We start from the raw sequence: 23,527 nt of genomic DNA, 5'->3' as shown, positions 1-23,527 counted from the left end.
TCATCAATGATATCCACATTGCTAAAACCAATAGCCAATTCTCAGCCCTATTTCATGATTTGGCTGTATCTGACACAGTTGATCACTCCTCCTTGAAATGCTTTCTTTACTTGACTTCCTTTTTTCCTTTTTTGAGACGGGATCTTGCTCTGTTGCCCAGGCTGCAGTTCAGTGGTGTGAACTCAGCTCACTGCAACCTCTGCCTCCCAGGTTCAAGCAATTCTCCTGCCTCAGCCTTCCAAGTAGCTGGGATTACAGGCATGTGCCACCACACCCAGCTGATTTTTGTATTTTTAGTAGAGACGGGGTTTCACCATGTTGGCCAGGCTGGTCTCAAACTCGTGACCTCAAGTGATCCACCAGCCTCGGCTTCCCAAAGTGCTGGGATTACAGGTGTGAGCCACCAAGCATAGCTACTTGGCTTTCAGAAAGCCACAGTTACCTTGCTTTCCTCCACCTTGTTTTCTTTCCTTGATCCTCTAATCCTCGTCTCTTACCCATCTATACTCATTTCCCTTGTGCCTCCAGTGTTACGGCTCTGAATACTTCATTCATGCTCCATGTATGGAGACGGGACTCCCAAACAGATCTTCAGACCAGATCTCACCCTTAAATTCCAGGCTTGTATATCCAACTGCCTCCAAGACATTTCCACTTGGATGCCTAATAGGCATCTCAAACCAGACTCCTAATATCTTCTCGCCTTCCTCCCTGCTAATCCCCGTGAAACCTGCTCCTCCATCAGCCTATCTCAGTAAACAGAACTTCATCCTCCCAGCTGCTCAGGCCAAAAAATGCTAGAGCTGTTAACTGTCCATCACTAGCCACTACCACATGGAAGTCTAAAACATTTTTTTCCCATTCATGCATTCTTTGATTCATCAGTCACCAAAACATTCACCAAGTACCTACTGAATGCCACACACTCTGCCAAGTCTGCAAGTATAGAAACAATTAAGAAGCTTGCCTTCGAGGAGCTCTTAGTCAAGTAAACAAAGAGTTAAGAGTGATCCACAGGTAAGAATACTCACATAGGCCTCTATGATTCTGTTGTCATAGAGCAGGAACTATGTAATGTTAAAGTAATTAAAGCTACCTGAGTTGATTTTTTTCTTATTTTTATTTTTTTTTTGACATCCTTTATTGCCTGAAGAGCTACCTAAGATTATGGATTCAGTTCCTCAGTTGCACAGGTCACCTTTCACGTGCTTCACGGCCACATGTGGCTGGTGCTGTGCTACTGGACGGTGCAGATCTAGAATATTTCCAACGTGGCAGAGGGTTCGACTGGACAGTGCCACTGTGATTACTCTTGGCCTCTCTCCTTCTCTCATCCAACATTCTGAACCATCAGCAAATCCCACTGATTCTACCTTCAAGACATATCTAGAGCCACTGCTCCTCACGACCTTGTTCCCCAGGGCTGCATCTCGTCCCTGGATTACTGCAGCACCTCACAGCAATGCCTGCTTCCACCTTGCCCCAGTCTCTTAGCCATACAGTAGCCACGGAAATCAAATCATGACCTGCCCTTACTTGGCTCAAAAGCCACCCGTGACGCTCATCTTTTATTTCTTTTTTCTTTTTTTTTTGTGACAGAGTCTCACTCTGTAGCCCAGGCTGGACTGCAGTGGTGCAGTCACGACTCACGTCATCTTTTTTTTTTTTTTTTTGCCTTTTTTTTTTTTGAGATGCAGTTTCACTCTTTTTGCCCAGGCTGGAGTGCAATGGCGCAATCTCAGCTCACTGCAACCTCTGCGTCCCGGGTTCAAGCGATTCTCCTGCCTCAGCCTCCAAAGTAGCTGGGATTATAGGCACCTGCTACCACACCTGGCTAATTTTTTATTTTTAGGAGAGATGGGGTTTCACCATGTTGGCCAGGCTGGTCTTGAACTCCTGACCTCAGGTGATCCGCCTGCCTCGGCTTCCCAAAGTGCTGGAATTACAGACACGAGCCACTGCATCTTGCCCTTTTTTTTTTTTTTTCTGAGTCAGGGTCTCACTCTGTAGCCCAGGTTGGACTGCAGTGATGTAATCATGGCTCACTGCAGCCTTGACCTCTCAAGCTCAAGCCTCAGTCCCCCAAAGTGCTGGGATTACAGGTGTGAGCCACCACGCCCAGCCGACCCTCATCTCTTACAAAGGTTAAGTCTAGACTTTACAGCAGCCAGTGGCACCATCTGGTCCCCATGGTCTCTGACTTCAGTGTGTATTCACTTCCTAAGGCCCTGTTCCAGCTTCACTGGCCTCCTGGATGTCCTCCCGGCTGTCCTCCCATGTGCCTGGCACTCCTGCCTCAGGGCTTTTCCCTTTTTAAATTTTTGCCTGGAACAGTTTTATTTATTATTATTTTTTTTTGACAGAGTCTCACTCTGTTGCCCAGGCCAGAGTGCAATGGCACAATCTCAGCTCACCGCAACTTCCGCCTCCCGAGCTCAAGCGATTCTCGTGCTTCAGCCTCCTGACTAGCTGGGATTACAGGCATGTGCTACCACACCAGGCTAATTTTTGTATTTTTAGTAGAGACACGGTTTCACCATGTTGGCCAGGCTGGTCTCGAACTCCTGACCTCAGGTAATCCACCCGTCTCAGCCTCCCAAAGTGTTGGGATTACAGGCATGAGTCACCTCGCCTGGCCACCTGGAAGACTCTTCACACAAATATCCATAATGGCTCATACCGTCATCCCCTTCAAGTTTTTATTCAAATGTCACTTTCTCAGTGAGGGTTTCTCCAAAGATCCTATGCTGCTTCCCCCGGCCCCATATTCCATTTCTCTGCTTATCTTCTCCATCACACATATTACCATATTTCGTATTTTACTTTGTTTTCTTATTGTCTGTGACATAGTAAGAAATACATACTTGGTGTCTGTTCCTGGTTTCTGACAGTCTTAAACCCTTGTACTTTCTGCAGTGATGTGGGCAACAGAAGCGTCTTACATAGAGCTCCTTATCTCTTCAATTTCCTGGGTGATAACAGCATCATTTGTCCTACTCAAGTGACTCTTGGTGGTCTCCTGGATGAGCGCTGCTCACCAGTGAGACTAGGCTATGATTAGGAGCTTGGAGCTTTCGGCCTCACCCGCCCCCCTCTCCAGTCCTTGGGGAGGGAATAAGGGGTGAAGACTGAGTTAATAAGCGATCACGCCTACATGATGCAGCCTCCAGAACAGTCCCTAAACTATGGGGTTTGCAGAGCTTCCAGGCTGGTGAATGCATCCACGCACTGATACGCTGCTGCATCCCAACTCCCATGGAGACAGAAACTTCTTCACTTGGGACCCTTCTGGACCTCACCCTATCTACCTCTTCATCTGGCTATTAACCTATTTCCTTCATACTCTCCTTTATAATAAACCAGTAAATATGTTTCCCTGAGTCATTCAAGCTATTCTAGCAAACTACTGAGCTGGGAGGCTGCAGGTTGCAGGAGCCCCTGACTTGCGACTGGTGTCTGAAGTGGGGGCAGTCTTGTGGGCCTGAGCTCTGAAAACCTGTGTAGCACGACGCTAACTCTGGGTTGTTGATTTTAGAACTGAATGAATTATAGGACACTCAACTGGTGTCCCAGAGAGCTGGAGGACTGGTTGGTATGGGGGCAGGAGGTAGAATCCCATACATTTAGTGTCAGAAATGTTGTAAGTGGAGAAACCGTTTTCTGGCCGGGCGTGGTGACTCACACCTATCATCTCAGCACTCTGGGAGGCTGAGGCAAGCAATCACTTGAGGTCAGGGGTTTGAGACCAGCCTGGCCAACATGGCGAAACCCCGTCTCTATTAAAAATACAAAAATTAGCCGGGCATGGTGGCACACACCTTTGTAGTCCCAGCTACTTGGGAGGCTGAGGCATGAGAATCGCTTGAACCCAGGAGGCGAAGGCTGCAGTGAGCCAAGATTGTGCCACTGCACTCCAGGACTCCACCTCAAACAAAAAAAAAAAAAAAAGAGAGAAACAGTTTTCTTTTACTGTCCACTAGAATGTAAGTTCCATGTGAGTACTATACAAACTTTTCATCTCTTCTGATTTCTTCATTGGGATCTCTACAATGCCTTGACAATACATGACAAAATAGTAAGCACTCAATAAATATTTGCTGAACGAACAAATCAATAAAGGGAAATAGAACAGTGAACAAGAATGAGTACATGCTCAGAAGGAGCTTCCCTTTCAGGTAGGAAAGGCAAAACCATATTAAAAAATGAGTTAACGGCCGGGCGCGGTGGCTCAAGCCTGTAATCCTAGCACTTTGGGAGGCTGAGGCAGGTGGATCACCTGAGGTCAGGAGTTCGAGATCAGCCTGGCCAAAATGGCGAAACCCTGTCTCATCTAAAAATACAAATTTAGCCAGGTGTGGTGGTGCATGCCTGTGATCCCAGCTACTCGGGAGGCTGAGGCAGCAGAATCGCTTGAACCCGGGAGGCGGAGGTTGCAGTGAGCCGACATTGCGCCATTGCACTCCAGCCTGGGCAACAAGAGTGAAACTCAAAAAAAAGAAAAAAAAAAGAGTTAACATTGGTCCAGATGAGCTCAGTGAACAAGGTGAAATTGGGCAATGTCAAACAGGGAGAGAGAGGTAGTTAGAGAAGAGGACATTTGATCTGGGATCTGTGCAATGAGAGAGAGGTGGGTTTGTGACGTTCAGAGGAAAGTCATTTCAAGTATGAAGCACAGCAAAAGCCTGGAAATGGGACTGAGACTTGCATGTTCCAGGGACCAAATAAGGAGGCCACTGGGGCTGGAAAGCAGCAAGGGGCCTGAGGGAGAGGTAGAGTCAGTAAAGTCAATACAGTGCCAGCCTTGCAGACTTGTCAAGGGGATTAACGGGGTTAATGGATGTAATGGCTACTCAGGGGAAATCATAATAGAGTTAACTAGACAAAGAAAAGGAGAAAATATTATTCTAGGCAGGAAACAGTGTGAACCAAGACCCTAGAGAGGGCAAGAAGTATCAAGATGAATGCGAGCAAGAAGTATCATGATGAATGCAAGCAAGAAGTATCATGATGAATGCGAGCAAGAAGTATCATGATGAATGCGAGCAAGAAGTATCATGATGAATGCGAGCAAGAAGTATCATGATGAATGCGAGCAAGAAGTATCATGATGAATGCGAGGAAGGAGGACAGGCCAGAGAAAACCCGCAGGATGGCAAGATCAAGGAGGAAAGGGGTACGGGACAAGGCTGCTGGTGAGGTCAGCAAAGGCCAGACCTGGGGTACGGGACAAGGCTGCTGGTGAGGTCAGCAAAGGCCAGACCTGTGGAACCTCTGAGGCTTTGACAAGGAATTGGATTTTGTCTCAATGGCAACAGGGAGCCACTAAAGGATTCTGGGCAGAGGAGTAACCCAATCTGACACACTTTAAAACCTAAGTCCTTGGCCGGGCTCAGTGGCTCACACTTGTAATCCCAGCACTTTGGGAGGCCAAGGCAGGTGGATCACTTGAGGTCAGGAGTTCAAGAACAGCCTGGCCACATGGTGAAACCCCGTCTCTACTAAAAATACAAAAATTAGCCGGGTGTGGTGGTGCATGCCTGTAATCCCAGCTACTTGGGAGGCTGAGGCAGAAGAATCGCTTGAACCCGGGAGGCGGAGGTTGCAGTGAGCTGACATCACATCACTGCACTCCAGCCTGGGCCTTGGAGTTGAGATCCTGTCTCCAAAAAAAATAAAATAAAATAAAACAAGTCCTGCTGGTATGTAGAGAATGGGCTACAGTGGAGAGTGGCCAAGGAGAGGCGGGGGGCTGCTCCAGTGATCCAGACATGAGGTGGGGGTGACTAGGACCACAGAGAAGGCAGCTTCATGAGATATTTAGGAGTTAAAAAGTGTGAGGGTTGGAAATGAAAATGAATTGGAAGTGGAGGAGAAGTTAGATTCCAGGGTTTCTGGTTTGAACTGCTAGGTGGATGGTGTTGCTCTTTCTGGTAGGAGGAAAGCCTTGGGGAGGAACAGCCTCTGAGGGCAACAAGGAGGACTCTATTTGAGGGTGCCTTCTGCAGGTGGAAATGTCAAGGAGACAGCCAGTAACCTGAGGGGGTATCTGGGTTCCCACCTAACTTGCACTGGGATAGCTATGCCTATCACTGTCATTATGCGGGCCATATTCATCTGGGCATGTGTGGGCTTGCTGCACCTCCTCCTACCTGAGTTAGTAGTGACCACCTTCAGAGATGAAACAATCTACAGTCGAAATATATTCTTTATTTTCAGGATGGAAATAGGATAGGGAAGGAGGAAAGAGATATCTTTGTTAGTTGCCACTGCAGTACCATCGAAAGAACATCCTGGGGAAACAAAGAGGTATGTGTGTTACAGGAGGGGTTGGTGACTAGAAACCTAGGTCACGGAGGCCTGGACACCAGGGTCGAAAAGGTGGACAGGGCCCGGACTCCTGGTTCTGAGGGAGGAGGGGATGGGGGCCCCGACTCCTGGTTCTGAGGGAGGAGGGGGCTGCTGGGAGCCCAGACTCCTAGGTCTGAGGGAGGAGGGGGCAGGGGGCCTGGACTCTTGGGTCTGAGGGAGGAGGGGCTGAGGCCTGGGCTTCTGGGTCTGAAGGAAGAGAAACTTGGGGGTCTGGACTCTTGGATCTGAGGGAGGAGGGGCTGGGGACCTGGACTCCTGGGTCTGAGGGAGGAAGGGGCCTAGGGGCCTGAACTCCTGGGTCTGAGGGAGGAAGGGGCCTGGGGGCCTGAACTCCTGGGTTTGAGGGAGGAGGGGCCAGGGGCCTGGATGGAAACCTGGGTCTGAGGGAGGAGAGGCTGGGGCCTGGACTCCCGGGTCTGAGGGAGGAGGGTCCGGGGCCTGGATGGAAACCTGGGTCTGAGGGAGGAGGGGGCTGGAGGCCTGGACTCCTGGGTCTTAGGGAGGAGGGGCTGGGGGCTTGGATTTCTGGGTCTGCGGGTGGAAGGACTGGGGGCCTTGATTCCTGGGTCTGAGGGAGGAGGGGCCAGAGGCCTGGATGGAAACCTGGGTCTGAGGGAGGAGGGGGCTGGGGTCCTGGACACCTGGGTCTGAGGGAGGAAGGGGCTGGGGTCCTGGACCCCTGGGTCTGAGGGATGAGGGGCTAGGATCATGGATTTCTGGGTCTGCGGGTGGAAGGACTGGGGGCCTGGACTCCTGGATCTGAGGGAGGAGGGGCTGGGGCCTGGGCTTCTGGGTCTCAGGGAGGAGGAACCTGGGGGCCTGGACTCTTGGATCTGAGGGAGGAGGGGCTGAGGCCCTGGACTCCTGGGTCTGCAGGAGGAGGGGCTGGGGGCCTGGACTCCTGGGTTTGAGGGAGGAGGGGGTCCGGGGGCTTGGACTCTTGGATCTGCAGGAGGAGGGGACTGGGGACTTGGACTCCTGGGTCTGAAGGAGTAGGGGCTGGGGGCCTGGAATCCTGGGTCTGAGGGAGGAGGGGCTGCGGACCTGGACTCCTGGGTCTGAGAGAGGAGGGGCTGGGGGCCTGGACTCTTAGATCTAAGGGAGGAGGGGACTGGGGACTTGGATTCCTGGGCTAATAAAGAAGGACTGGGACCTGGACTCGTGGGTCTGAGAGAGGAGGAACTGAAAGCCTGACCTCCTGGGCTGGAGGCTGCTGGGAACCCAGACTTCTCGCTGGGATCTGAGACAGCGGGGAGGTAGATGCTGGGGCTCCGGGGTCTCCAGAACTCACCACGCCAACACTGTCGCACTCGCTGATGCGAGGGCCCCGAGGACTGCAAGCAGGAATAGGTTGCTGGGCGTCAGAGCCTCGGGCCTGGCCAGCAGCTCGCCCAGGCTGGGCCTCCAGGGCTCGACCAGCTCGGCATCCCGCGGCGCCCAGCGCAGCACCTCCCGGAACGAGGCCTGCAACTCTGTCTCCGCCCGCGGGGGCGGACCCGTCACTGCGGGGGCGCGCACGTCAGCCAGGCACGAGCCCCACCCCTCTCCCCACCCCACTCACTCACTCCGCCGCGCCCCGCCCCACCGTTAAGAAAGAAGTAGAGCCGGGCCAGGGGGCGCTGGTCTTGCTTGATCACGCAGGAGAACGTCCCGCGGTGCGTGAGCTGAGCCGGCCGGATCCGCGCCAGGTATCCTTCGGCCCGCGGCATATCTCGGAAATAGGACAAGTCCTGAGTCCGGAGCTGCGGGACACGCGGGTTTAAACTCAACTCCGGCTTGCCACTGAGTAACCCACAAGCCCCGCCCCCCGAGCCAGACCACGCCCCCTGGAGTCCTGGCCCTGAGCCTTGAACCCGCCCCCGAGCCTTCTCGCTCCCCTGCCCTAAACGCACCCCTTCCCCTCACTCCTTAAACCCTTACGCATAACCTACCCCTAGAAACTGCTTTTATTTATGTATTTTTTTTTTTCTTCCAGACAGGGTCTCGTTCTGGCGCCCAGGCTGCAGTGCAGTGGCGCGATCATAGCTCACTGCAGCCTCGAACTCCTGGACTTAAGCAGTCTTCCCGCTCAGCCTCCCCAGTGGCTGGGACTATAGGCGTGCACCACCACGCCCGGCTGTTTTTAAAATTTTTTGGTAGAGGAGGGGTCTTAGTATGTTGCCGAGGCCGGTCTCAAAACTCCTGGGCTCAAGCCATCCTCCCGCCTTGGTCTCCAAAAGCGCTGGGATTACAGGCGTGAGCCATCGCACCAGGTCCTTGGTCCTGCATTCTGATCTTCGAGCTCTCCCCTAAATCCCGCGACCCTCCTCTTGCTGATGCTTGTGTCTGGACGGAGCTTCCCAGAGTCCCGTCCCCGCAAGCTGACTCCCCAACCTCTAGTGAAGGCTAACTCGCCCGTCTAAACTCTTCGCGCCGGCCCCGCCCCGACTCACACCTCCTCCTGCGAACTTCCAGGAATAGGTGATCTCCTCCTTTGGCAGCTGGAAGTTCACGATGCAAGAAAACATAGCCTGGTCGCCCCGAGTCACTGTCACATCCTGAACTGAAGACGGAGCAGGGTTCACTCGCTGGGCCCCGACCACGTCTGGCCTCGCCACCAGCTCATGCCCCTCGGTGCTCTGGTCCCGTTTCTCAGGTTGGCCTCCTGCACCCCGAGGCCCCGCCCCCTCACCTGGGCAGTCCAGCGGGAGGTCGCAGACCCTAGAGTAGCACCCGCTGCAGAGGAAACGCCGGGCGAACTCCTGGAGACCTGTGGAGCGGGAACGCTGGGTCTAGGCGCCACCTGCCCTCCCAAGCCCGGGGCCCTTGGCCCACTTGAGATCCATGCAGCTTCCCGGGGTCCATCGGCCAGGTGGCATCTTGACCCCGCCCTCCCTGCTGTCTTTGGTCGACTCTCACTCCTCTCCGCCCTCTAGGATTCCTATTGGTTTGCTTCGGCTCTCACACACACCTTCTGAGGATTTAGAGCAATACTTGGTTTACTTCCTTTTCTCCAGGGATCTTATTGGCCTCCTAAGGATGTGAAGCCCACCCGATTTCCCACACTTGATGTCGTACGTTTCGGCCCCGACCGCCTCCCTTACCCCGCAATTCCAAGTTTTAGATGAAGTCCTTACCGCAGGGAGGGATGCAAGCCTGGGCTGTGGAGGAAGAGGAAACATCACTACCTTAAAGTCGTGGGAAGAACCCTGCCTGATGCTCCCCTAGCTGATGTTACAAGGCCCGACGCATTGCTCCGAGGGGGCGGGGCCAAGCTTTCGTCATAACCTGGGGGCGGGGCCAAGCCTGAGCATTCCACTAGGAGGTCAGGCCCAGGCCTGCTGCCAGCCTTCTACTTGGGGTTTAGAGGGAAACACACTGGTTTGCTGTAGGCCCTGACGGGGATGGGCAATCCGGATGTATTCCACCGAGGAGGCGGGGCTAGATCCTGGGCGATCCTTGCAGGAGACCAGGGCTAAGGTGGTGGCCCAGTTAGAGAAGAGGCGTGGCCAGGCTAGTAGTAGTCCCGGAAAGGGGCTTAGTTGGAGACGAAACCTTTCATCGAAGGGGCGGGACCAGATCAAAAATGGTCCACGCGGGGAAACAGTCGTTCCTCAAGGTCTGATGCTCAGAGATGGGGCCAGGGGATTGTACGGGGAGTGGATGGGGGGGGGTTTCAGGAGTGGGTTTTGTTTTGAGATGGAGTCTTGCTCTGTCACCCAGGCTGGAGTGCAGTGGCACGATCTCCGGTCACTGCAACCCCGCCTCCAGGGTTCAAGCAATTTTCCTGCCTCAGCCTCCTGAGTAGATGAGATTACAAGCATGCGTTACCACGCCCAGCTAATTTTAGTATCTTTAGTAGATATGGGTATCACCATGTTGGTCAGACTGCTTTTGAACTCCTGATCTCAAGTGATCTGCCCGCCTCAGCCTTCCAAAGTGCTGGGATTACAGGCGTGAGCCACCGTCCCCGGCCAAAAGTGGGGTTTTCTAATTGTGTGCGTGTGTCTGGGGAAGGAGAGATGGAGTGTATTTTACCTTCTTTAAGCTGTGTAATGACCTTCTTCATTTTCTCCGCAGCATCAGGGAAGGCAGTCTCAAAGGATCCTGGAGAGTGGAGGGGAGGACGGCCTGTGTAGTAAAGCCCTTCCCCCTAGGGCTTGGTCCTTGGTCCTGCATTCTGATCTAGCCTGGCTAGGGCTAGGCTGGCCCTAGCTCACAGGACGTGCTGTCATGGTATCTGCCCTTCCCTGGCCCCTCTTCACCCCTCTCATTACCATATTCTCTGCTCCTCTTCTCATCACCCGCCCTCTGTAGTTGAAGGCTAACAAGTCCCTACCTAAGTCTCCTTTCTTCTGCCTCCTGAATCTCTCCAGGATGGAAGCCCTCCCGGACATCACCTGCATGTAGCTTGTTGCGGGGAGAAGGGGAGGATAAAGATCAAATTCCTCACCGAGGCCTATTAGGTCTTACATGGTTTGGCCTAGTTCCCCCTCCCTCCCTGTCCCATTCCCAATGGCCACCTTTCATTTCCTTTATTCTATTTTATTGAGACAGTGTCTCACTGTCACCCAGGCTGGAGTGCAGTGGCGTGATCTCGGCTCACCGCAACCTCTGCCTCCTGGGTTCAAGTGATTCTCCTGCCCTAGCCTCCTGAGTAGCAGGGACTGCAGGTGTGCACCACCACGCCTGGCTAATTTTTGTGTTTTTAGTAGAGACAGGGTTTCACCATGTTGGCCAGGCTGGTCTCAAACTCCTGACCTCAAGTGATCCACCCACCTCAGCCTCCCAAAGTGTTGGGGTTACAGGCATGAGCCACCGTACCTGGCCTCATTTCCTTTAATATGAAAACAACCACATTCCCTAGCACCTCAGGGCCTTTGCACATGCTGGCTTGTTTTTAGCACATTTTTCCTTCTCCTAATCATCCTTCCATCACCACAAATCTAATCAAGTTCCCTGTTTTTGTCTCTCATCGCAATCATTTCATTCCTAGCTCTCATCCGCCTGCAATTACATATATTTATATATAGATGATCATTTATGTCTGTCTCATAAGTAAATAAACATGCTCTTCTGTAGCGCTGTGTCCTCTGAATCCTGGAGAGGGCCCTCAGTCTTAGAAGTGCTCAGTAAGTATTTGTACAATGAATTCCAGGATCCAACTTGAACTGGAGACCCCAGCTGGTGGCCTATGACCCAAATCCATCCCTGGGATGTGTTATATTTGGCCTGGAAAGTGTTTAAAAGAAAATGAACCAGTTGCCAACATATAAAATTTGGAATGTCACATAAAACGTTTGGCATCTCTTTTTTACAAAGTTGGAAGAGCTGTAACACAGAGATTGCATTTCCATAAGGCAGCGATTAGCTGGAGATAAGTAGCAGTCACTCCCTTGAAATGGGGCACACACCGGCCACTTCTCCATAGTCCCCAGCCTCTATTCACTTCTATATTTACCCATCTTTTACTCTTTTATGTTCCTTGTCTTTGTAGGTGTTTGTTTTGTTTTGAGATAGAGTCTTGCTCTGTTGCCCAGGCTGGAGTACAGTTGTGTGATCTTGGCTCACTGCAACTTCCACCTCCCAGGTTCAAGCGATTCTCCTGCCTCAGCCTCCCCAGTAGCTAGGATTACAGGCACCCACCACCATGCCCGGCGAATTTTTGTATTTTTAGTAGAGATGGGGTTTCACCATGTTGGCCAGGCTGGTCTCAAACTCCTGACCTCAGGTGATCCGCCTGCCTCGGCCTCCCAAAGTGCTGGGATTACAGGTGTGGGCCACCATGCCTTGCCTTGTGTTTTGACCACTGCAATGGCCTCCAAACTGTATAGGTTTGTGGCTTGTTCCAGTGGAATAAGAATAGACAGCTGACTTGATCTCGTGGTGGTTTGTGGAAATCAGAAATGTGGCAGGGTTTTATGGGCTAAATCGTGCCGCCCACCTCCCACCCCCGCAACCAAATTCGTATGTTGAAGTCCTAACTCCCAGTACCTCAGAATGTGACTGTACTTGGTTTTTAAAGAGGTGATTAAGTTAAAATGAGGTCATTAGGGTGGGCCGTAATGCAGTATGATTGGTGTCCTTATGAGAAGAGGAAATTAGGACACAGAGATGCACACAGGGACATATGAAGAAAGCATCTACAAGCCAAAGAGAGAGGTGTGAGAAACTAAACCTGCTGACACCAAAACCTTGATCTCAGAATTCTAGAAAGCAGAAACTTCTGTTGTTCAAGTCACCCAGTCTACGGTACTTTGTTACAATGGTCCTAGCAAGCCAATACACAGGAATTGTCCACTGCCTCCAAATACCTATATATCTATAATCTATATCCACAGAACACAGATAAAAAGCTTCATCTCCCAGCCTTCCTTGCAGTTGTGGTCACGTGACCAAGTTGTAGCCATAGGATGTAAATGGCTGTGTTATGTGAGTCACAGGAGGTGGCCTTAAAAGGGAGGTGGTACCACACCTGGAATCACAGCTTCTCGGGAGGTTGAGGTGATAGGATCACTTGAGGCCAGGAGTTCGAGACAAGCCTGGGCAACATATCCAGACACCATCTCTAAACAAATTTTTATAAATTAGCCAGGTGTGATGGCGTGCCTGTAGTCTTAGCTACTCAGGAAGCTGAAGTGGGAGGATGGTTGAGCCCAGGAGTTCGAGGCTATAGTGAGCTATGATTGCACCACTGCCCTCCATCCAGCCTGGGCAATAGAGCAAGACCCTGTCTCTAAAAAACAGAGAGAAGGTGGTGCCATCTTATTGTTCCCCTCATCCATCCTGCTGCCTGAAAATTTGTATCCTGCTACCTGAAAATTTGTTTTGATGGTTGGAGCTCTAGCAGCCACACAGGACCGTGAGGACAAGGGCTACTCCCTGGGATATTAAGTCTTGAAGGAGCTTGGATCCCCAAGAAATGGAGGTGCCATACTAGCCTTAAGTGCCTACCTCAGGACTTACTTTATATAGGAGAAATAAACTTCCTACGGGCTTAAGCCATTGCAGGGACAGGGTAAAGCGTCCTCTGTGATTAAAGCCATACAAAAAGGGAGGGAACTGAGGATATTGGCAAGAGAGTGCCTGAAACAATGATCATTGGATATACACTTGGAGAGAGGAAGCACTGATGCCGAGAAGTGGGTTCCAAATGAGGACCCAGTGGTCTCTCCTTGGCCACAGAGCAGGAGTGTGGTCTCAAGACGGCAAGATGATCAGGAGCATGTGGTCAGACTGGGGTGCACAAATGAGAGGCCAGGATGTTGGAGGAGTCATCCAAAGAATTTTTATGGGCCAAATCAAATGACTCATGAGCAGGGTAAGCGTGGGATATACCAAGTAAGCCATGGCGGCGAGGTGGGCTTATAACCCACCAAGGGAGTATAAGTGGAGTGAAATGTTCCAAACAGGCCAAGCGGCCTGGGTTATAGCAAGCAGGCCATAAAGCAGCATGGGTGGGTGTTGTAAAGTCTCCCCCAGAGGAGGTGCATATCATCAGGAGCTCTGACCCTGGTTCAGATCATCTGGGTCTGAGTCCTGGTGCTTCCATCTTGAGCACACCTGTCTCAGATCTGAGTGTCAATCACAAGCCCTCCTCCCCATGCGACCTTGGCCAAGTGACTTCACCTTCCTGATCCTCAGTTTCCTCATTCATCAAATGAGAATGATAGCAGTGTCTGTATCACAGGATTAGCAGGAGGATGAGACGCCATACAACCATGAAAGCATCCTCATCCCCACTCTTTCATGTCATCGTTTAATGATTGTATGAGATGGTGTCACTAAGTGTGTAGAACGGCTCCTGGCACGTAGTGAGTGTTAGAGAAGGCTGGCAAACTTAGGATTGCCATCTCCAAGTTTGAGATGGGGAAACGGAGGCATGGGGAGATTAGAGAAGTGGTCCAAAGTCACATGGCTACATTTGACCCTGGTGGTCAGGCTCCAGAGCCTCCACACCTAATCATTGCATACATAATCTCCACACCTAATACTGCATCCAGTCTGCACCAGGTCATCGACTCCATGATTTATATATACATATATACAAATAAGATCACCTGGGATCACCAAGAGGCAGTCAGCCTACGTCAGCTCCTCCATCTCCCTGCTCCTCCCTCTGGAGGAGACACAAAAGTCATCCTTGATTCTTCCTGTTGCCCTCACCCACCTACATCTGGTCCAGTCTATCTCCAAATATATCCTGGGCCTACTGTTCTTGTCTAGAAGAGCCCAGCGTTCCCATCTGATAAGCGGGGCTATAAAACCCAGCCTCACAGGGCCGGTAGAGGATATCCTTTAGGAAGATACTTAATATGAACGACTCTGTGTATGGAAAACACAGCCTTTCACATGGGCAGGCCTGGCACACGGTCAAATCCTCATGCCCACCCCACTCTGCTCAGACCTCACCTGGGCCCCCCCGGACCACTGTGACTGGTCCAAGCCACCACGGGCTGGCTTCTCACTGGAAGTCTTCCTGCCTTTGTCCAGGCCCCACACAGCTGCTAGAGAGATCTTGTCAAATCCTAGGTCAGATCCCGTCTCTCTGTGTAAAGTCCTCCAATAGCTCCCCCATTTCAAGAGCAAAAAACAAAAGTCATTCCAAGGGCCTATGACAGTGATTCTCAAAGAGTGTTCCCGGAGCAGCAGCATCAGCATTGCCTGGGATCTTGACAGAAACGTCCATTTCTGGCCCCTACCTTGGACCTCCTGATCAGAGGCAGTGAAGCCCGGAAATCTGCATTTTAAATAAGCTCCCAGGGGATTCTGATGTATGCTGGGGCTTGAGAACCCCGTGTCTATGAGGATCTACAGGAGGTGGCCCCTTGCTATCTCTCTGATTTCACCTTCACTCCAGCTCCACGGGCCCCTGGGTCTTGCACTGGCTATTCCCTGTGGCCTGAAAATCTCTTTCCCCAGATTATCTGCATGGCTGTCACTGTCACCGTCACCTTGTTCAGGTCTTTGCTCAACTGGACCCTGTCATTTCCACCTGCCCTGACCAACCTATTTAAAATTATCACCCAGCCAGGCACGGTAGTTCATGCCTGTAATCCCAGCACTTTGGGAGGCTGAGGTGGGAAGATCACTTGAGCCCAGGAGTTCAAGACCAACCCATGCAACATAGCAAGACACCATCGTTACAAACTATTTAAAAAATCAGCCAAAGATGGTGGCGCACACCTATAGTCCCAGCTACTTGGGAGGCTGAGGCAGGAAGATCGCTTGAGCCCAGGAGTTTGAAGCTGTAGTGAGCTATAATCACGTCATTGCAATCCAGCCTGGGTGACAAAGTGAGACCCTATCTCAAAAAAACAAAAAAACAAAAAAACTATCACCCCTTTCTCTTCCCCTTCTCTGTTTTCCTCCACGGAGGGATCACCAACTGACATGCTAAGATACTAAGATATTTTATCGATTATGTTTATTGTCTGTCTCCCCAGACTCCACCCCAATATAAGCAACCCGAGGACAGGTGGTTTGCAGTTTTGGTCGCAGCTGTGTTACCAGGGTTGTTCCCAGCACAATCAGTAAATATCATTGAACGTATTGCACCAGCTTCTCCCGGCCTCCAGACTCTCCCTCTGGTCCATCTTTGACACGACCCCAGAGGGTTCTTTCTACACCCAGAGCTGCCCCTACTTCTTCACTGCTCACACTCCTGCTGCGGCTCCCCAGTGCCCTGAGGAAAGAGACTCAAAACTCTCTGACTTTTCTGCTGAACTCTGCACCTGGGTATCTAGTTGCCTCCTAAACGTCCCTGGGACCCCTCAAAGTCACTGCCTTCTAACCCAGCTTATCATCTGCCCCCGGCTCTTTCTCTCAGGCTCCTTATTTCAGTGATGACCCACCGCCCAACAGGCATATGGAGCAGGACCTGTCTCAGATGCTGTTCTCTATGCTTCCTGAAACAGCCCAGCAGACCTAACTCTCTGGCCCTGGACCTTCTTCTCCACCTTCACAGCCCCAGCCCCCACTTGGGCGTCCACTCTGGCCTGGACCCTCACCCAGCCTCTTCTCTCTCCCCTCCAAGTTTGTCCCCCATGCGGCCCCAAAGAAGGCTTCCACTCCCAGATTCAAAGGTTCCTGATCTTTTCAAAAGCTTCTGTGACAAGGCAGCCTAAGTGGGGAGAAAGGGCATTTCTTGGAATCCTGCACATGGAGAGCTTTAGGGCCTCAGGTCTCCCTTTAGGGTGGAGATGGGGGGAGCCACAGCTGAGGCCTTCTCCAGGCTGGCCCTGGATGCCCCCTGGGTGGATGGGAACCTTCCCTCTTCTGGGATTGTTGACAAGACGCTTGGAAGGCAAAGCAGGAAGCAAAAGGAGCGACTATGGGTGTGGGAATAAGCCCTGAGCTCCTGGACCTAAGAGGAAGCCGGTTTATTCTACAGCGCAGCGCTCTGTAACTCCTGCAACTCCGAGCCTCCACAGTTCCAGGGTCTGGCACCTCGTGGGGATCATGGCCATGGTGATCAGGCATGATTACTGCCCATGCTGCCCATTGGCCATGCATGGCCCCCAGCCCTGAGGTCTCTTCGCACAGCCACACACCTCAAGGCTGTCACATGTGCCTGTCTCACCAGGACAGTCACACCTCATCTCTTTTCACTGCTGTCACCTGAGCGATCCACTCTGCTGTTCCTGTTTTCCCGCCCTCTAATTGCCTCACACCTCAAAAATGTGGAATCACTTTATAAGAAATCTGTGTGTGTGTGAGTGTGAGTGTGTGTCTCTGAGTGTGTCTGTGTGCGAGTGTGTGTGTGTGTTCTATCCTAGAGGAAGATGCCTTCCCTAAGATCAGGCTCATCAGGCAGCCCCAACCCCTGCACTGAGCTCCATAGCCATCCTAGGAGGCAAGAAGATTGTCCCACTTTACAGATGGGTAAGTTGAGGCCAGGAGAGGGGCGGTGATCCACCCAGAACTTCATAGCCAGTAAGAGTGTGAGCCATGCAGCCATGGCAGAACCTATGCCTACCTGACCCCAACTGGACTTCCAGCTCTAGGCAATGTCTGCAGCATCCCTTCCCTCTCACCATCTTCAGCCCCCGGCTCTTAGAGCTGCCTTCAACCTTCGTTCGGACAAGTAGCTGAGCTCAATGGCTTCCCAGCTTTCCCCTCCCAGATCACTGCCCAACTCTGGGGGCCTCCTTCCTCTGCCCTGGGCCCTCCCACATCCCCATCTCTTGGGGGCTCCAAGTCCACATCTCCCATCTCCTCATCCCCACACACTCACCCTGGGCAGCAGCCAGCTCCTGCAGGGCATGGGCCATCTGGGTGAAGGTGTCATGCAGGTGGCTTCTCTCATCATAGTCTGGCGGTAAGGGAGGGAGCAGGGGCTGGGGGAGGCAGCTCCCCGCAACACCATGTCCCTAATGGGAACATTCTGTTTCTGAGTCTCTGCCCTCCCAAGTCTGTATCCTCCCCTCTCTGACTCTGCCCCACAGTCGCTATGCTTCCTGAGTCCCTCCCAAGTCTCTATCCTCACCTCTCTGTGAGTCTCTATCCTCCCTGAGTCTCTGCCCCCCGACCGGTTGCTATCCTGCTTCCCCTAGTCTCTGCCTCATCTCTATCCTCACCTCTCTGGGTTTCCACCCTCTTTGAGTCTCTGTCTTCCCCCCTCTGAGTCTCCATCCTCCCCTCACTGGGTCTCTATTCCCTCTCCAGTCTCCATCCTCTCCTGACTCTCCATCCTCCGCTCTCTATGAGTCTCCATCCTCCTGACTCTCCATCCTCCTGAGTCTCCACCTTCCCCTTGAGTCTCCATCTTCCCCTCTCTCTGAGTCTCCACCTCCCCTCTCTGACTCACCATCCTCCCGAGTCTCCATCCTCCCCTCTGAGTCTCCATCTTCCCCTCTCTGAGTCTCCATCCTCCCAAGTCTCCATCCTCCCCTCTGAGTCTCCATCTTCCCTTCTCTGAGTCTCCATCTTCCCCTCTCTGAGTCTCCGTCCTCCCCTCTGAGTCTCCATCTTCCCCTCTCTGACTCTCCATCCTCCCGAGTCTCCATCCTCCCCTCTCTGACTCACCATCCTCCCGAGTCTCCATCTTCTCCTCTCTGAGTCTCCATCCTCCCCTGAGTCTCCATCCTCCCCTCTGAGTCTCCATTTTCCCCTCTCTGAGTCTCCATCCTCCCAAGTCTCCATCCTCCCCTCTGAGTCTCCATCTTCCCCCTTCTCTGAGTCTCCATCTTCCCCTCTCTGAGTCTCCATCCTCCTGAGTCTCCGTCCTCCCCTCTGAGTCTCCATCTTCCCCTCTCTGAGTCTCCATCCTCCCCTCTCTGACTCTCCATCCTCCCGAGTCTCCATCTTCCCCTCTCTGAGTCTCCATCCTCCCGAGTCTCCATCCTCCCCTCTGAGTCTCCATCCTCCCCTCTCTGACTCTCCATCCTCCCCTCTCTGAGTCTTTGCCCTGCTGTCTTCCCCTGTCTGTGTCTCTCTGTCCCTAAGTCTCTGTTGTTCTCATGGTCTTTGAGCCTTTCTCCTCTGACTGTTTCTCTCTGTCTGTCCCTCAGCCTGACCCTCTGGGCCTCTCCGGCCCTCCCTCTGCACCTTCCCCAGGACACTGATGAAGTGTGGATGGTCTCCTCACTGATTTCGGTGTCAGAGAGGCCCTGGAAGGCGGCCGTGAAGGCCTCCTCACACTCTTCAAGCTTGGGGCTCCGCATCCCAACAAACATCTGGCAGATGCGGAGGCGCTCAGAGTAGGTTGTGAAGCAGAGGAGACAGGCCCAGGCGGGCACCCTGAAGACAGCAACGGCCAGCAGGGCAAACGGGACGGCACTGGCCAGGGCCAGCAGGGCCATCGTGTGGGTCTCAAGGCCAGGGGAGAAGCTAGTAACCTTTATGAAGTCACCACAGGGTGGGGGAAGGGCCAGTGGTCTGGGGTCAGAGGTCAGGTTTCAGTTGGTGGTCAAATGTCATGCTCTGGAGGAAGGGTATGAGGAGTCAGGGGTCAGAGGTCAGGCCAGCAATTCCCCAGGTGTGTGGTTGGGCCAGACGCCAGGCTCCCAAGAACCTCACCTGTGACCCTGGATGTCCTCACAGGTTAAAGGGTCTCAGGGACCTAGAGACTGGCAACATGGTGTGCGGTGGCCCGGTAGGCCCTGGGGTGGAGGTCAGAGATGGAGATGGGTACAGAGACATTCTGAGAGCCAGAGACAGAAAGACCAAAAACGACAGAAATAGAGACACAGAGAGATATCGGGAGGGGCAGAGACCTAGAAAGCCAGAATAAGAGGGAGTCAGAGGATCCACTGTGAAAGAGACGCACAAGCCACAGACACACAGCAGAGACGGAGAGACAGACAGGGAAGGAAAACAGATCTCAGGGGAAGGAGAGGATGCAGGGACAAGGACAGAAAAGAGCCCGGCTCCTCCTCCCAGGGTCCCTGGGGCAGCCCAGTGGGGCTAAGGGTCCCCGAGTGGGGCTGGGGGTCCCCGCCGGGCCCCGTCCCGTGCAGGGCGCAGCCTGGGGAAAGCTAGGAGGCCGTATAGTGATCTCCTTGGGTGTCCTCCTCAACTATACAACCTCCTACCTCAGCCCGGGGGGCGCGGCAGGTGGACAGACCCGACAGACAGACAGACAGGGACCAGGAGGACCAGGGATGGGGGGGAGGGCCGGGGAGGCCCCAGCCGCGATGGTGAGCCCCCGACACGGACCCACAGACACGAGCTTGTGTGCGGCGAAGGCCCCGCAAGGTCGGTTCTACGGGTGGGTGCCAGGACCCAGGAGTCCGGGCCCCCGGCCCCTCCTCCCCAAGGAACCCAGGAGTCCAGGCCCTCAGCCCCTTCCTCATCAGGGACCCTGGAGTCAAGGCCCTCATCCCCCTCCTCCCTAAAGAACCCAGAAGTCTAGGCCCTTCCTCACCAGAGACCCAGGAATCCAGGCCCCTGGCCCTTTTCTCCCCAAATGTTCCTGGAATCCAAGGACTCAGCCCCTTCCTCCCTCAGACTCAGGAGTCCAGATCCAAAGCCCCCTTCTCCCCAGAGACCCAGGAGTCCCCGCCCCCAGCCCCTCCTCCCTCCCGCCAGGCAGGCCTCCTGGAGAAGGCATGGCCCGATAGAAAACCTGGCTTCCTGGGTGCCGGCTGGGAGGGAACCTCATTTGTCTTGTAATTTGGCCCTTTGGGCACACCTGCTTCCTACCTACCCTCCTGTCAGTCTGCAGAGACTCCATGCCCAGGGCTAAGGAGGCCAGGGGCTAGTCAACCATCAAAGCCTCCCTAGGTGCCTTCTTTCCTCTCTCCTCCCTTCTTTGGGTCATTTACAACTATGACAGCCACAATCCCCCAGCGCTGACCCCATGCCAGGCCCTGAGCACCAGTCCTCTCTCTGACACTTCCCAGTCCAGACAGCGAGGTGCCCTCAGCATCCCCATTTGGCAGGTGAGGGGGCTGAGCCTCAGAGAGGGGAAGAGGCTCCCAAAGTCGGCCCAGCCCCCATCTCTGTCCTCCCTCTTGAATCCAGGAGGTGTCCCCAGCCTTCACCAGCTTCTGGACCCCGGGACCCAGCACCCACCCTCCCCAGCCCTGGGCTCAGAGCCCCTCCAGCTGGGGTCTCTCCCGTGCCCAGCCCCTCCTCCTGGACTGTCTGGTTCTCGCTGCCCCTTCTCCAGGCGCACTTTCCCGTTCCTTTCTCGCAGTCCAGTTCTCTCTGGCCCTGCCTTTTTCTCTCTCTCCCTCTTTCTTTCCACCTTCCCTGGTTCCCAGCCTCCTCCTGCATCAGGACATCCCTCCGTGGCTCTGCGCTGGCTTCTCTCTCTCCCCATCGCCTCTCTCCTCTGCCTGCTCCTGTTTCCTTCCCTCTCTCCCCCTCTTTCTCCTTCTTTTCCTCTACCTTCTGTCTTTCATCCTCCCCTTCTCCCCCTTCCCCCTCTTTGTCTCTCTCATTCTCTCTGGCCCTCTCTCAGTCTCTTTCTCACCCTTCTCCACCCCCTTTTTTCGGATGTCTTTCCTCACTTCCTCTCCCTCCGCCCCTTCCCTCTCTCCATCCCTCAGCTCCGTCTCCTGCTCTCTCTCTGTCTCTGTCTCTTTCCCTTTCTCTCCCTCTCTCTCTCCTTCCCTCCCTCTTAGGTCTCTCTCTTTCCTCCCCTCCCCCTTCTCTCTTTGGGTCTCCCTCCCTTCTCTCTCTCTCTTTTCTCCTTCCCTCTCTCCCTCCCCCTCGCAGCTCCAGCCAGGTCTGGAGCTGGGGGTGGGGTGGGGGTGGTTTGAGAAGGGGCCCAGGGCTGGGGTAGCGACCTGCTGAGGAGGGGGAGGAGAGGCGGGAAAGGGGCGGAGAAGGAAAGGGGGAGGCGGGGGCCGGAGACGGGTCTACGGTCCCAGCTCTCTTCCCCCTTCCCTCCTTCCCAACCTCCCAGACCCTCAGGCGGGGGCGAGAGTCAGGCCAAGGTGGGGAGGAAGGGGAAGGGAGGAGGCTGCCCCCGCCCCCACCCCCCCCACACCAACCTGGCCCGGAGCCCAGGCCTGGGTTCCCAGCATGCCCCGGGGCTGCCTGGGGCCTGAGGAGGAGGGTGAGGGGAGAGGGGAAGCCGAGAATCTCAAAGATTCCCGGGACCTAAGCATCTCCCCCACCCGCCAACCAGTGTCTCCTTGGGGAAACTGAGGCGGAGAGAGAAGGGTCAGGACTTGTTCAAGGTCACTGGACAAGGCGTTGGTGGAAACGCGAACTCCCTGGGCCCATAGGCCGGCTTTGGGGAAGGGGTAGGCTCTGGACTTCCCCCAGGCCTAGGTCCCCCTCCTCCTCTCTGCGGACCCTGGGGAGCCCCCAAGGGTCAGAGAGCAGACCCAAACAGTCTGGCACCATGGCAACCAGCTGGTCCCGCCCCCTTAACCCCTGGAGGGCTGGACTCCAGCTGGGGCTAAAGAGGAGGTGGGGACTCCTGGGTTCCGGAGGAGGAGGGGCCTGGGGATCCCCAGAACTGCAGGCTTCAAAGGGAGAAAGATGCCGGAGCCTGGACGCTTGGGTTCTAGAGGAACAGAGGGTTGGGGGCCGCGCTCCTTGGGAAGAGGGGCTGAGGTTCTGAACTCTGGGGTTTTGAAGGGGTTAGGGGCTGGAGTGTGGATTCCCTGGTCTGAGAGGAACAGACTGGGGGCTCAGACTCCTGGATCCTGGAAAAAAGGGGGCTGGGCGCTCGGATTTTGGAATGGGTGGGGGACTGGGTGGTGTACTCCCAGATCTGAGGGAGGAGGGGGCTGGGACCTGGAATCCCGGGTCCCCGAGGGAGCATGGATGCTGGGCCTCTCCTCCTCCAGACATCTCCTGCCCCCGCCGCTGACCCTGGCCTGTCTGGCAGCCCAGACAACCTCCCCCTCCTCCTCGGCCCCCTCCCACTGGCACGGCTCACCCTTGACCCCGCAAAGCCCCGCAGCCCCATCCCTGCCCCTCCCCCTCCCCTCCAGCCAGACGTTAACCCTTCCGCTGCCGCAGGCACTCCAAAGCCAGTCTTCCTCCACCTCCCCCGAGGGCTCGGGCAGCTCGCCCCTAGTCTCCTCCAGCCACGATCCTACCAGCCCCAGCCCCCATCTCTGTCCTCCCTCTTGAATCCAGGAAGTGTCCCCAGCCTTCTCCAGCTTCTGGACCCCGGGATCCAGGTCCCAGCCCCCTCCTTCAAGGATTCAGGAGTCCGGGTTCCCAGCCACCCCACCCCCCCCACCCCCAACTCCTCCTCCAAGAACCCAGAAATCCAGGCCCCCGGGTGCTCCTCCCTCAGGGACCCAGGAGTCCGGGCCCCAGCCCCCCACCCTCCCTTTCCGCAGACTCACGGCTCCCGCGGCTCCCGCGTCGCAGGGAAGGGGTCTCCTCCGCCGCCCCGGGCCCGCAGGCCGGGCCCCACCGCCGCCGAACGCTCTCCATCCTCTCCCCGCCTTCGCCGCACGGCGGCCTCTCCCCTTCCTCCCGCCGTCCCCGCCATCCTCCTTCCCTTCTCCCCGACTCCCTGCGGCCGTCGCCTCCTCCCCGGCTCTGCGGCCCGGGGCTCCCCCTCCCCGGACCCCGCCGGCGGCGCGGCCGTCGGACCAGCCCCCTCCCCAGGGGGCCCCCCGCCCCGGCCCCTCCCCACCGCCCAGCCCAGTCCGGCCTGGCTTCCCCCCTGCCCCGGAGCTGGCCCAGGTCCAGGGGAAAAAATTCCATCCAGCCCCGGGGAGGAGGAGGGAGCGGGAGGGGGAGGCCGGGCCAGGGGAGC

At 54.7% G+C, this 23,527-nt stretch overlaps 1 protein-coding gene across 10 annotated transcripts; it reads right to left on the bottom strand.

Annotated features, from left to right (window-relative positions):
- Positions 1-6,187: 6,187 nt before the first annotated feature.
- SPACA6 (sperm acrosome associated 6) lies at positions 6,188-23,317 on the bottom strand. Of its 10 annotated transcripts, none has more exons than XM_024238265.3 (9): positions 23,109-23,317; positions 17,585-17,662; positions 10,387-10,455; positions 9,486-9,509; positions 9,041-9,118; positions 8,802-8,911; positions 7,955-8,111; positions 7,661-7,871; positions 6,188-6,290 (listed from the first exon to the last, which is right to left on the bottom strand). In XM_024238265.3, exons 1-9 carry the CDS (start codon positions 23,197-23,199, stop codon positions 6,257-6,259), a joined length of 852 nt encoding a protein of 283 aa, XP_024094033.2. In that variant the 5' UTR covers positions 23,200-23,317; the 3' UTR covers positions 6,188-6,256. The 10 variants fall into 10 exon arrangements, 8 of the variants coding, with proteins under 8 accessions (XP_024094033.2, XP_024094034.3, XP_054397078.2 ...); XM_024238266.3 differs by lacking the exon at positions 23,109-23,317 and adding an exon at positions 18,938-19,889; XM_054541103.2 differs by lacking the exon at positions 23,109-23,317 and adding an exon at positions 18,376-19,169.
- Positions 23,318-23,527: the final 210 nt, after the last annotated feature.

This window comes from Pongo abelii, chromosome 20 (genome assembly GCF_028885655.2).
Source record: "Pongo abelii isolate AG06213 chromosome 20, NHGRI_mPonAbe1-v2.0_pri, whole genome shotgun sequence".
Taxonomy (NCBI): domain Eukaryota; kingdom Metazoa; phylum Chordata; class Mammalia; order Primates; family Hominidae; genus Pongo; species Pongo abelii.
The sequence above is the reverse complement of the archived record's forward strand: the minus strand, read 5'-3'. Positions and strand labels throughout refer to the sequence as shown.